The sequence below is a fragment of the Callospermophilus lateralis genome (assembly GCF_048772815.1).
Source record: "Callospermophilus lateralis isolate mCalLat2 chromosome 11 unlocalized genomic scaffold, mCalLat2.hap1 SUPER_11_unloc_1, whole genome shotgun sequence".
In the NCBI taxonomy this organism is placed as follows: domain Eukaryota; kingdom Metazoa; phylum Chordata; class Mammalia; order Rodentia; family Sciuridae; genus Callospermophilus; species Callospermophilus lateralis.
In genome coordinates, this window is record NW_027510153.1 from 750,543 (window position 1) to 764,500 (window position 13,958).

Sequence of the window (13,958 nt, forward strand, 5' to 3'; positions counted from 1 at the left end):
AGATCAGTTTAAACAAGAAAAGGTATAATTTGGCTCACAGTTTAGTCCATGGTCATTTGGCCCTGTCACCTTGGACCTTCAGTGAATCAGTGGAAAGCACATAGTGGAACAGAGTTGCACACCTTATGGCAGCCAGAAAGCAAAGAGAAAGAGAGAGAAATGAAGAGACTGGGGATAGAATAAACCTTTCAAAGCCATGCCCCCAGTGAACTACTCCCTTCCAGTAGGCCCCAACTCTTAAAATTTCCATCACCTCCCAATCGCACTGCCAGCAGAGATCAAGCAAGCCTTCAACACATAAACTTTGGATGTGGTCCTACATATAGGCAGTTATGTGTCAGAATGTGTCTACTAGCACTTATTCTGTCCTGCTTTATTTGGCTTTGCCTTACATATAGCAGGGGGAACATAATATAGTCTAAAGATTTCAGAAAGGTCTCTAGAAGAAGTTATATATAAGTAAGACATGAGCAGCAAAGGATGAAAGAAGTTTACCAATTGTAGAGTAAAGCCAAATAGAACATTATGCAACACTGTTCTTAACATAATACATAGGTCACTGTAGTATTTCCTGGTGTGTCTATTCTTTTCCCCTGTACATCTGTTTTATTCCATCATGTCATGGTGACTAAGTTTGATGCCGAAAACATAGCAAGAGCTCAAGAAGTAACAGGATAAATGAATGAAGGACAAATTCTGCTCTGCATCCTCTGTATCCTCAACACTTACCATAGAGCATTCAATAACAACTCAGTAACAAAATTTTAATTGTTTTGGTGGCTACAGCAAGGTCTTGAATGTATTATAAAACTCATAATTCCTCAATAAGTCAAGCCTAATAATAAGATACAAATGCTCCTGTCCATTGGCTTTTACAGGATAATTAAATATTTCAATTTATAGTAGCCATAAGAAAACCTTTGAGTTACAATGCTACATACTTTTTTGAAAAATTGTGTGTAGTTTACAATATAAACAGAAAAGGAATTAAGAAAAAAATATTATTATTGTCAAATTGAATTTGCCATATTTAATAGATTAACACCATAAAAATGTTATCTGGGGATATTCTTGTTAGTATATATTTGAATATCTTTGCTTTATAATTTTAAATGTATTTCTGTAATTTATAGAGCTTATTTGCTCACATATATTTAGGACATGTGGAAACTTTATTTTTTGTGAATATAGTCATGAAAAATTTAAGTACAGTGATAAATTTTACTAGAGTAATAGATTTAGAATCATTTTGTCTCATATGAAATAAATAATAATAACCTGCATTTGTAATTGGAGAATGTGAGTTAATTAAAATTACAATTTGATTAGTTGGCTTTTATTTTTATTATGTTAGTCAAATTTTAGTGATATATATTTAATGAGGAGGAAATTAAATGCTTGGCAAATTATGGACACATATTCCTTTTAATTCATAGACATGTTTAACATAAAACTTAGAGGTAAAGATAATGATTCAATTGTGGTTAAAAATGGGGGTGGGGAGCATAGAGTGGAAGCACTAAAAATCCACCCACTGTCTTGTATTTGCTTTGTTCAGAAGGTAATGGTGACTTTGAAGTTGAAAAATATTGATTCATCATGTTACAGCCAGAGGGATAGTAATACATTTTCTTTTTTTCCTTCTAGCACACTGTTTATGTCAGTACATGGACAAGCACCCTGGGGGGCTCCATCCCGATAATGTAAAGGTAGGAAAAGAGATTTCTCAAGCCAGTGGTTACCACTTTTTAAGTGCATTTTACTGAGCCTAAGTCTAACATCTCTAACCATAATTTAAAGTTAAATTTTTCTGTGTAAAGAAAAGTAATATAGTCATTGCTTCAGTTTAGTTGGTAGAAACTTTTATCATTCAATATTTTCACTGGAGAATATTTATTTAGATCACATTCTGTTTTTCCTTCATGGAGAAGCATTTGCCAGCAGTGAGTGGGATACACTGGAATCCTATTTTAACACTGTTTTCAGTAGAGGAGTTCAGAATCTCTTAACTAGAACCCCACACATAAGTGACATTTGATTTCAACATAAAGCATGGTTATGATCCAAAGTGGTGTTATGATGTGTTCATAGTATATAAGTTTTCATTCATTTTTTTAATGGTTTTGTAGATTGAACCCAGGCTTTTATGCATGCTAGCACTCTACCACTGAGCCAAATCCCAGCCCCCCGATTTCTCATTTGTATGTATAAAACAGATAAAAGTTCTACTATCTACTGCTTCTTTTAATTTCCTTTACTAGAAATTTGATGACTCTGTTTCAAAAGAATGAAATTCTGAGATTGGGCCATCTTGAGAAATCATGACAAAATTTCAAGCTTAAAACAAGGGACTCTTCTTAGCATATGTTATGGATTAGAAGATTCCAAAACTATATCTGAAGACTTAGCATGCTTACATTTTGTAATTCAAATGGCTTCATTTCTTGATCCTAAAAAGTAGTTGAGTATTATGCATGCATTTGAAGTAACATGATTAGTCTTCATTCCTTCCATTTGTTATTTACATCAATCTTTGTAACATAATGTATTTTTTTGTTTTGTGCTTTTTACATTGCTTTTATACCTATATTTGCATACATGGTATTTTGAGTATTTTTTTCCTTTAGAAAAATAATAACCTAGGGATGGGGTTGTGGCTTAGCTTTAGGGTGCTCACTTAGCAAGTACAGGACCCTGGGTTCGATTCCCAGCACCACATAAAATAAATGAATAAAGATTAAAAAAATACTTATTATCTTTTTCACTTAAAATATACCATGGATAGCTTTTAAAATCAATTTATTATGATGCACCAGTCTTTCAGATAGCTGTATATTATTTCATACTCTGAATAAACCATAATTTTAACAGTTCCTTATTTTGGAATTTTAAAATTATTTACAGAAAATTGCTCTTAAAAATGATCCTAGAGTAAATATTAGTATAAAACCATTATGATTTTATTTATCTTGTATAGGTACTTAATGATCTTGCTTGTTAAGGCAGAGATACAGTTCCTCTATTCATGAGTGTGACTAGAACTTTTGCCTCCAAGACTATAAACCACAGATGGACTGTTTTCCTTTACTCTTCCCAGCATTGAATATGGCTGAACATTTTAATTTTTGGCCATTCTGATTAGTAAGACTAAAACGTTCTTTATGTTGGTGTTTGACTCCTGGTGACATAGAGCATCTTTTTATGTTTCCTTACCATTTATAATTCACCTTTTCTGTATTGCTTATTCTTACACATTGTCCATTTTCTTACACATTTTCTTACCAGTTTGGTTTTGGTTTTCTTCATAAATCATAAGTGTTTTAATATTTGTGATATTAATAACAAAGGCTTTTATGGTGTCAAGTCACACAATTTAAAAACACAGAAACTTGGAGGAAATAAGTAATTTAATCAATGTGGCACTTATGTCTATCAGTCTATTGATTTTTATATATCCCTCTTTTCTTGAAAGATTTCCTTTATTTATGAATTTATGATTTATTTATTTTCATAAAAATCTGGGTTTTATGAAATCTGTTGCCATAGTTTTTTTAGTAGTTGGGGAAGAAATTTTAGCAGATGAAAATACTTAATTTAATATTTTGCCCAGATTCAAGTCTAACTGTATCAGTAATGTGCAGTATCCTAAAAGTATCTAACAATATAAAACATGAACATGATTTTATTATTTAACATTTCAAAAACTCAAGTTCTCTCATTTATACATTTACATACTTTCTTCTCAGAGTTAATTGGGTTCAGAATCAACAGTACAAATGCATTCATACTCCTGTTTACCACTCTCACCTAGAAATCTGTAGAGAGGTATTTACCTTTACCTCTGGGGAGCCCAAAGGTCTAAGAGCCACATTTAAAATCAGCAGGTATTCTGAAGTACTTTTGATTTTGGACTCAAATTAGTGATTGGGTGAAATTAAAGACCTATAGATTTTCAAAGAGTCATGATATCACTGGGGTTTTTTTTTGTCCTAATTTAGTTTTCTCAATACCCCTCTTGATGTTGTTAGTTGTGGCTAAGTGCTGTAGAGAATTTTGTTGGTGAAACAAAGAAACAAAACTCATTTCACAAAACATTTTTGTGCTCTGTACCCTCAAGCCATCATCACTAGTGACAGTTACATTTTTACTGTATATTCTTCCATTCCATTTTATTTTTTCTCTTTTCCTCTAGGTGGCTGTTTTTCAATATAGTCTCTCAAACTATAGCAGCTCTTATCCATGTTTCACATGTTTTTCTTTCATCTCATGGTCCTTCATCATATTTCAGATACTTAATATTTACTATTTATTTCAAGTCCACGTTGCACTGTGGCAATAAAAAAGCTTCAAATAATGCAAGAGATGCTTCCTCTTAGGGTGCAGTGAGAAACAGTGCTGAATGAGCATAGAAAAAATGTTGAAAGAATTAGGTGTGACACCTGCAATGAATCTGGGTATTGGTTACATACAGCAGGAATCATTTCCACTCACAAGTTGTCTAATGCGGTCACAGATTGATGCTGTACTTTCTATTTTTGCCTCTAAAAGAATTTGCTATCAACATACCTTATATACAGAGATATCATAAATTGTGGTATAAAGGTGTATTAAGAATTGTAATGCAAATAATAATAATAATAATAGAGCTCATGTAAAAATAAATAAATAAATAAAATTGAAAAATAAACAAATGAATTTGCCTACTTGTAACACACTTGGAATACCATACCTAAAATATACTTTGATTTCAGTATAAATGTTTGAAATATGCAAATAATAGAAGATAAAGGAACACTCAAATATTAAAAGAAATGTTTCATTTGTTTGTTTTTTCTTTTGGACTATGTGATTGAAAATAAACTTCGGCCCATTTTTGGAATTTTAATATGGAGAATGTTTCAAATATTTTGGCAAACACTTATATTATTATTTGAAATCTGTGATTGCTTATGTGTATGTATTCTAGGGAATGTCCAACAATCCATTATTATTATATATTTTACTTCAACAATGTTTTTTTTCCTTATGAGCCAGAATACTTTTTTTAAAAAAATTTTTTTTGAGAGAGAGAGAGAATATTTTAATATTTATTTTTTAGTTATTGGCGGATACAACATCTTTGTTTGTATATGGTGCTGAGGATCGAACCTGGGCCGCACGCATGCCAGACGAGCGTGCTACCGCTTGATCCACATCCCCAGCCTCTGGAATACTTCTTTAACAATGGTCCAAAATAGCTTAAACTGTCATTCAAAATCTAGTTATATAGAAAAAAATCCACATTTAGACAACAGAAGGTTTGGTAGCCAAGGGGCAAGCATAAGAAGTTTCAGTGGGTGGAGTAAATTTTTTGAAAGAACATTTGTGAAATTTCATAATGGAATTGAGATCTCAAAAAATAAGCAAAAGGATAGGGGATATTAATAGTAGTATGGCATTTTGGTCTTAATCTGACTTTATATACAAACATAGTCCCATATTTAAAAAAAAAAACATTTCCTATCGGATAGCCCTATAAACATTTTCTTGATAGGCTTTATGCACACACTGAAACAGCAGTGCAATATTAACTGTTTCTCAATAAACACAACAATGTTGTATGTGGCAGGAAACTGGTATTGCCCAATGCAATAGGAATTGCATAGAATCCTCTTTTGGGTGACTCTCAAAAATACTTTTTGGGGTTCTTCATGAGGCTAGGTCCTCTCTAACATAGTTCTATGTCAATGGAATTTAAAACTTAAAATGACCTCCAGTCCTTTCAAACTGAAAGGGGTGCTAAGGATATTGGGAATCTTACAGATATAATAAGGCAACAGATATAATAAGGCAACAGTGTGCCCTCCTGCCTATTATGAAGAATTCATTTTGTCCACATTGAATCTTATCTGTACAACAATATCTACTAACATTTCTTTTAATTGTAAAATATACATAACAAAATTTACCATTTTAATCTTTTTTTTCCTTGATATACAGCTAGTGGCATTGGGTATATTCACTTTTTGAACAACCATCTTCACCAACAGACCTTTCCCTCTTCTTAGCAAACCAAAACTCTGAGCCTATTAAGCAAGAACTTTTTTTGTGGGAGAGTGTCTCATAATTCAAATCTATCTTTCTATCTATCCAAATATATACATATTTTATAGTGAAATGAAGCACTCATACTGTATGCTCCGTTTGCCTATTGTGGAAAATAATTTTGGCACATGCTCTTCCACAGTTATTTTTGTTCCTAACCACACATTTTATTTTGAATGTGAAAAAATTAGATTGCATTTGTTTTATAAAATATGCAGCTTATATGAACAATGAAAAAATCCATGCTAAGATGATAAATCATATGTGTTGCAAATAGATTTTCTTTTGTCTTCATTTGCTTTTTCTTGGTAATGTTATTTATAGATTTTGAGGTTACTCTTAAAACCATATTTGATTGTTGCTTCCTGTCATTTAGCACTCAGAATACATATTCTTTGTCTTAATATTTCACCACAATCATTTGGCATTGTGCATTCTTTGGTTTGGATTAGTGAAATATCTGGATGAGCCATATAGCAGGAGTTTAGCCAAGAGAGTCAAAAGTAGTCTTCTCCGCAACTCTGCGCCGTGCCCCGCTCCGCCCACCCTGCGCACTCCCCAGCTGGCTCCCGCCGGGCCCTCCCGCGCCCTCCCGTGGCCGGGGGCGGGGGCAGCGCGCGGCCGGCTTCCCGAGGCTCGGCGGGCGCACCCGGGGTCTCGGCCCCCTCCTCCAAAGGCGGCTGGGGGCAGCGCGGTGGGGCCCGCGGCTCCGAGGGGCGGCGATGGGTGGGCTGCACTTGGCGCCAGGCTAGGGCCATCCCCACCCCCACAGCGGTGCCGGCGGGGCGGGGCCGCGGGCGCACCTGCCAGGCAACACGGAGTTGCCAGGCAACACGGAGTTCGAGGCGCCTGCCTGCTGTGATGTGTCTTGACTCCCGCCTCACTCTGTGTTTACGTGGAGATGAAGATGGCGGTGGCGACTGCTGTACTCGTGTGGACGAGGAGGATTCGCCAGTGATTGCAGCGTCTGACTGGTTTTGTTCGGGTGGGGAGGCAGCTCCCGGCTGGGCCCTGCGGCCTGGGTCGCGGAGCTAGCCGTCCCACCTTGGTCAGAACCGATTTTTCCTTTCTACCCCCGACCCCCTCCGTGTTCTTTCCCTGCCTACCCCGCAGAAGTCATGGAGGATGAAGAAAGAAGGAGGGTGCGCTGCCCTCGGAGGGAGGTACTGCAGGGTCTGGGTTTCCTCCCCTCCCTCCTGTCCCTTTTCCTAGGATGTGTAAAGCCCGGTGCTGCTACCTAGCTGATGAGACTTCGATGGTGACTGAATGGTGTGGCTCTTTTCTCACGACTGCCCCAATAAAACACCTCTCTCTCTCTTTTCTTTAAACAGTATTGATAATTAGGTGGTAATTAATAGCCTTTAAACCTTCAGCCCTTCACTTTTAAAGGGAGTTTTATGGGTGGTGCAGGCATTGTGTTTTCCAGGGTGGGGATTTAGAGCTTCCCTTTTATTCAGTGGGGAATTTGTGTGCTGATCATCAGCTTGTCTTCCTTAGGTGGCACGCTGGCACTCGAGGACGTGTGTGAAATTGGCCTGTGACAGCTGCCTCAGCAGTGGCCTGAGTATGCCACAAGTGCCAGCTGTGAACTTGGCTTTAGGGACGTTTTTAAAAGCGTGTCTTTGTACGTTCCTGTTTGGAGGTCTTTGTCATGGCAGTTGATTTTGTATCCTGTGGATTGGAAGTTCTGAAGACGGAAAGATTCCACAGAACAAAGCTTTAGAATTCCTGCTTTAAATAATTTGTTTTATGTGCGTGTGTGTGTGTGTGTGTGTGTGTAGTGAAGTTCTGATTTTATGTGTGTGTATATGTATGGAAATTGTAACGCAAACATTACAAAATTGTATTATGCATAGATATCTTTCTTGGGGCATCATGAAAAATTTAACGTAGTCAAAATATAAATTGAATAGCATTTTATTTTTAAAAAATTACATATTTGAGCAGCTCTTTAGGCTTGCCTGAAAGGCCCCCTTCCTCCCTACAATGAGTTACTTTTTATAGGTGATATTCTTTTTAGAGCTAATGGATAACAATCATACTTGAAACACAATTAACAATTTTTCCTCTCTTCCTTTCTTTCTTCATTCTTCCACATAAACAGTCACATTTCATAATAATTAAATTGCTTGCTCTAAGTAGATTTGGCAAAGTAGAATTTTGATTTCTTTATGTATATGTTTCTTTATCTTTCAAAAGTCTACCTATGGGGTAAAAATCTTTTTAAGTTAATTTTTATTGTAGTTTATTTTCCCCTAGAAATGAACCCAGTTTCCAGTAAGAGATCCTTGAGGCCTTTAAGGCAACATATGTTTGCTGTAACATTAACTATCTGGTATAAAATACTTAGGTCATGATTCCTCAGCCATGTAAGTGCAATGGAATATTATACAATCATTAAAAGGATTAAGGCTGAGAGGGACATGGTAAATAGAGTGAAAACAACGTTATCAGAAATAGTTTAGATGTTGCAGTGGTATACACCTGTAATCCCAGCTACTCAGGAGGCTGAGGCAAGATCCTGTCTGAGGGGAAAAAAAAGGGGGGAGCTTACATTATAGCTCAAAGGTAGAGCACTACTGCCCTTTATCTCCACTACTGCAAAAACAAAACTAAACAAAGTATGTACATTATTTCATTTGTATAAACATGTGCTTTTAGAATGGGATTGAGAAACTATTATAAATATAGTTATTCATGGGCTAGGATATAGCTCAATGGTAGAACACAAGTTCCTAGGTTTAGTCCCCAACACCAAACAAAATTTATAAAGCAGTTCTACTAAACATAGTTAACTTTGAACAGACACATAATCAGCAAACTTAGATCAAGAGGTGGAAATAGAGAAATGGCAACAGTCTCTGCTTTCCAAAGTAGGAGAGACAGATGCTACTGGGTAATAAGCACAGTGAGAGGTTGGATTTTGGATCTTACCCCCCCACAACATTTTGTTAAAATATTTAAAATGCTACTGACTCATTTTCTAGAATATTTTATAAGGAAAACTCTCAATATCAATTAAATGCAATCTAGCATAGTGCTTTTCAAATAGCAGGTATTCAATAAGTGTTTGCTTCTCTCCAGCTGTGCATGCTGGCAAGATGAGCTGGTCAAAAGAGCTGGCTGCAACATTAAAGTAAGGAAACAGCGAAGAATCATGCAACCTATGGACACCAGTTTCTCAGGTGGAGGGTAGGCCTGCTCTGCCACCTCAAGGGTCCTCTTCCATGCTGGAAGGCAAGAGGGAAAGAGAGCGAGTGCACTTGGAACCCCTCTATTTATTAGGGAAAAGACATTTGATAGAATGTTCCACCCCAATAAGGCAGGGGATAGTGTTTCAGCAGGGATTGCCCAATCCTGTTGGGTACTGCTCAAGCCCAGAGCTGAGGCTCTTCCTTGATGAGTGGGGGTAAAGGCCACTTGCTTGGTATAACACATGGTGTGGCGTATGTTGCCAGTCCAATATCCCCTTTAATCAAGACTTTTGGAGGGGCTTAGCTTATGCACAGGGCAGTCCCTGACATTTGCTTCTTGAATGAATGAGCAGAATGACAGAATAAGTTCTTAATGAGTGTAGTGTTACCAGCTAGGTTGGAATTTAATAAGAGTAATCCAGAATTTTCTTAATCAGAAGTCTCTTATTGCTGGTATCAGAAACCACCTAAAATGATCATTTCCCAAAATTTATTCAGAGACTTGGTTCTCCAAGTATCTCATTTATTCATAAGACTTAAGTGTTAACATTTGATAACAGTTTTACAACATACAACTTTTTAATCTTTTTCTTGGTAATTGGTCTTCTGTTTCTTTCTCTCTAGATTTCTCTAAATTTCCTTTTTCAAGACCTTATAATAAATGATCATTTTAAAATTCTCATGTATACAGTATAGTATAATTTTAAAAATTTTTTAGTTGTAAATGGACACAGTACCTTTATTTTATTTATTTATTTTTATGTGGTGCTGAGGATTGAAACCAGAGCTGCACATGTTGCTAGACAAGTGCTCCACCATTGAGCCACAACCCCAACCCCTACAGTATAGAAGTGTACTTTGTAAAGTATTTTATATTAACCAAAATCTGCAGTAATAGGAGAATGAATTATTTTATGTAGCCATTAAAATAATTCTACAAACACTTTTCAAGTTGGGAAAATGCCCACAGATAATGTCAGGTTAAAAAAAAAAAAGGGTACGTGTAAGTATTTATGTAAGAAGACATCTGAAAAAACATGCACCAACATGTCAGTTGTGGTTATCTCTGGGTAGTGGGTTATAGGTATTTTAATTTTTTTATACTTTATTTTACAAATTCTCTACAACATTATTATGATCAGGCACAATTTTCAGGTATCATTTTTTTTTCATTTTTTTTTTGGTGGGGTTCTTTTTTTTTGTATTTTTGGAACTGGGGGTCGATCCCAGGGCTTTGCGAATGCAAGGCAGACACTTTGCCACTGAGGTACATCCCAGCCCCAGGTATCATTTTTAAGAAAAAGATATTACATACAGTATGATAAACAGGTTAATGTTGTATGACTCTCATACAGAACAAGAATATGAAATGCAAAATAACTAGGTCTCCTACATTAGTGTAGTCCTGGAACTCTAATTCTTACTCCAGTACCGCTTGTATTATGTAGTCAGAATTCTATATTATTGGACATTTATGGATTGCCTTTTTGTTTTTGTCATTCTTATCCATTTTCCTTGCTGTCAGTTTTTTGGTATTTCCTATGAACTTGCTTGTCCAGCTTTGTATTTTCTCATTTGCCTTTTCCCCTAACTTGCTGCTTTAGATTTGTTGTAACAAAAGAACCCAGAAACTGAGGTTAATGGAATGATTTGTAAGAATCAAGGGCTAATGGAACTCAGTAGAAAGGACTTCGCGGCAATTCAGTTTTTCTGATGCTAGGTAGTTCTTTGGTTTGCTGTTGGGTCCTCAACTATCTCCTCAGTATTGATGTTGCAAGAAGCCCAATACTTGGAGATGTTAACTACATTATTAAATATTTTCAGAGCTGGGCTTGACCTCATTTACAAGTTCCTGACAGAGATGGCCCCACATAGGCTATCCTTGTAGTGAATCAACCAAACTATTTCAACTCCATTTTAAATGACTTCATTTTTTCCAAGTAAAATTATTTATGATTATATAAATAAAGTAGTTAATTATTAGTGAACAAAATTAAAGGACAGTTGTGTATTTAGAATGAAATTAGTCCTATAAATCACTTTTGCTATATTTTTTAAAAGTACTTCAAATGTATTAGAATTCTGCAAAACCAAAGTATTATACTTCTATAGCATTTTATATAATTGTCATTATTTATTGAATAATTAAAATTTTTACTACATTCAGTAACTTGGAATTATATGAGTTTTTTTTTGTTGTTGTTGTTTAACAAGCATTTTTAGTTTGTAGAGTAATGCCAGTGTTGTGTACAATGTTCTGTGTAAGCTCTCTTTTTAGGTTATTGATAGGATTTTTCAATTACTGTGCTGCTCTGATAGGCAAGCTAGTTATAGTATAAAATTTTCCTTGCATTTTCAGATATTCTGCTCCACAGTGAAGAAAGCTATTCTCCCTCTCTGCTTTCTTTTAATCTTCCTAGTTTTTTATACTTATGACAGGTCTTACTTAATTTTCAAAGTTACATTTGATAACAGTCTTACAATGTACAATTTTTTAAGCTTTTTCTGAATATAGCAATTTGATGCCTCCATCAGAGATTGGTGCGTTCCTGTGATTTAAAACTAATTCATGACTTTTGGGCTTTGCTGAAATAAAAGAAAACATGGTGTTGAGAGGAAAGAATAGACATGACAGGCTTCTTTAAATGTATGTTAAAGAATTTCTCTAAGGCAGGAAAACAGAGCATCAGTAAAGTCCAATGAAGAGATAATTTTGTTTGAGAACAATTTTTATCCCACTCCTGTTCTCATCTAGTCCCTTGGATGTGTCTTTTATTTTACTTTCTCTTTTCACTTTTCAGTTTTATTGACAGAACATCACAGACATCCTTACTGAATGATAACCCACAGCAACGAGGAAACAAAATTTAGAATTCATCCAAAGGATTGGACTATGACAAGAGTGGGACAAAAATTTTTCAAACAAAAACATTTCTTATTTTTGTTAAATAAAAAGGTTTGTAGAAAGAGCAAAACTATGACTATTAAACACTTAATTTAGGCTGCTGATGATTGAAATGTGAGTTAATTTCTTCTAATATGACAAATAGAAAAAAGTTCTGGTAAATTGTGAAACATTAGTGATAAGGGACATTATTTTTATTTCTTAATAAGATTTTTATAAAATTAAAATTTGGCATTGTATTTAATTGGTTAGCATCCGTTTAATTGGGAGCCAGGCATGGTGATGCATGCCTGTAATCCAGTGATTCAGGAGACTGAGGAAGGAAGATCACAAGTTCTAGACCAGTCTCATCAATTTAGTGAGACCCTAGGCCACGTAGTGAGTCCCTGTCTCAAAATAATAAATAAGAAGGGCCACGTGCAATGGTGTTTACATGTTTGGCTGTTTTCACTTAGTATAATGTTTTGAGGTTCAGCCATGGTGTAGCATGTGTCCATGCCTCATTCCCTTTTATGACTGAATAATATTCCAGTGTGTGTATATACAGCAATGTGTTCACACTTTAATCCATTGATCGGCATTTAGATTGTTTCTATGTATTGTCTATTGTGAATAGTGCTGCTTTGAACATTTGTATACAAGCATTTGAATACCTGTTTTCATTTCTCTTGGGATTATATTTAGGATTAAGAATTCTGGGTCTTATAGTAATTCCATTTAACATTTTGAAGAATCTCCAAATTGCTTACCATAGTGGCTTTACCATTTTACTGTACCATTTCATTTTACATACCCACTGATAATGCATGATAATTCTAGTTTCTCTGTATCTCAACAAATTTGGTTTCTTTTTTTTAAATCATAGCCATTCTAGTGGGCATAAAGGGATTTCTCACTGTGGTTTTAATTCTTGTTTTCTTGATGACTAATGACACTGAGTGTCATTTTTGTATGCTTTTTGGCCATTTGTAGATCTTCAGACCATTCAAGTCCTTTACCTATCTTGTAATTTGGTTGTTAGGAATTTGTTTTACATATTATTATTAATGTGTGTGTGTGTATGTATATATATATATATATATATATATATATATATATATATATATATATGCATCAAGGGAGAGAGCATGTATGATCATGTACAAGAGAGGAACAGACAGAAATACACATTTCCAGTGGGATTATCTTCCATCTCTTTTTTTTTTTAAAGCTTGTTTGGCTCACCAAAATTTAAACTGGTACTTCCTTTGAATAAGCTGTTGGTGAGTTGATTACAGCGTGATGGTGAAGTTTGAGTTTTTTTGAGGTGCAGTGAGTCATTCCATTCCTTGACCAGCTTGTCAAATGGGCACCTGTTGGCCTTTTGGCTTGATCATTACCAATACATATCAGTTTGGGGGAAAAATGACTTAGTCTTCCATAACAAAAAGCCCTGTCATTTTTCTGTGTGAACATGATAGACATGTGTATGTATTCTACCTAGTACAAAGGATTTTTATTGTCATATCGACTCTCCTTTTACTTTTTGTGTTAGTTTTCACCAAAATAGAACTTAGGATATTTAATGCCCATTTTGGTACACCTCCTAAAGCTTGGTTAATTTGTTCATGGATTTTACACTGTTCAAAAGTGCTAAATGTTAAGACTGTTCATAAATTTAGCATTGTTCCAGGAGTAGTTTTGCCTAGGTTATTTATTTAAATCTATATTCTTTTGTTCTATGTAAAATTCCTTTTTCTTACACGAACAATGTAAATCTTGTTTGCAGTTGCTGT

The 13,958-nt window shown here is 35.2% G+C and overlaps 1 protein-coding gene across 1 annotated transcript in view; it reads left to right on the plus strand.

Annotated features, from left to right (window-relative positions):
* Positions 1-7,202: 7,202 nt before the first annotated feature.
* Positions 7,203-13,958, plus strand: part of LOC143385934 (A-kinase anchor protein 9-like) — a 72,864-nt gene continuing 66,108 nt past the window's right edge. Inside the window, exon 1 of the mRNA XM_077107896.1 lies at positions 7,203-7,247. Within this exon, the coding sequence (XP_076964011.1) occupies positions 7,203-7,247 (45 nt within the window). The remainder of the gene's footprint in view (positions 7,248-13,958) is intronic.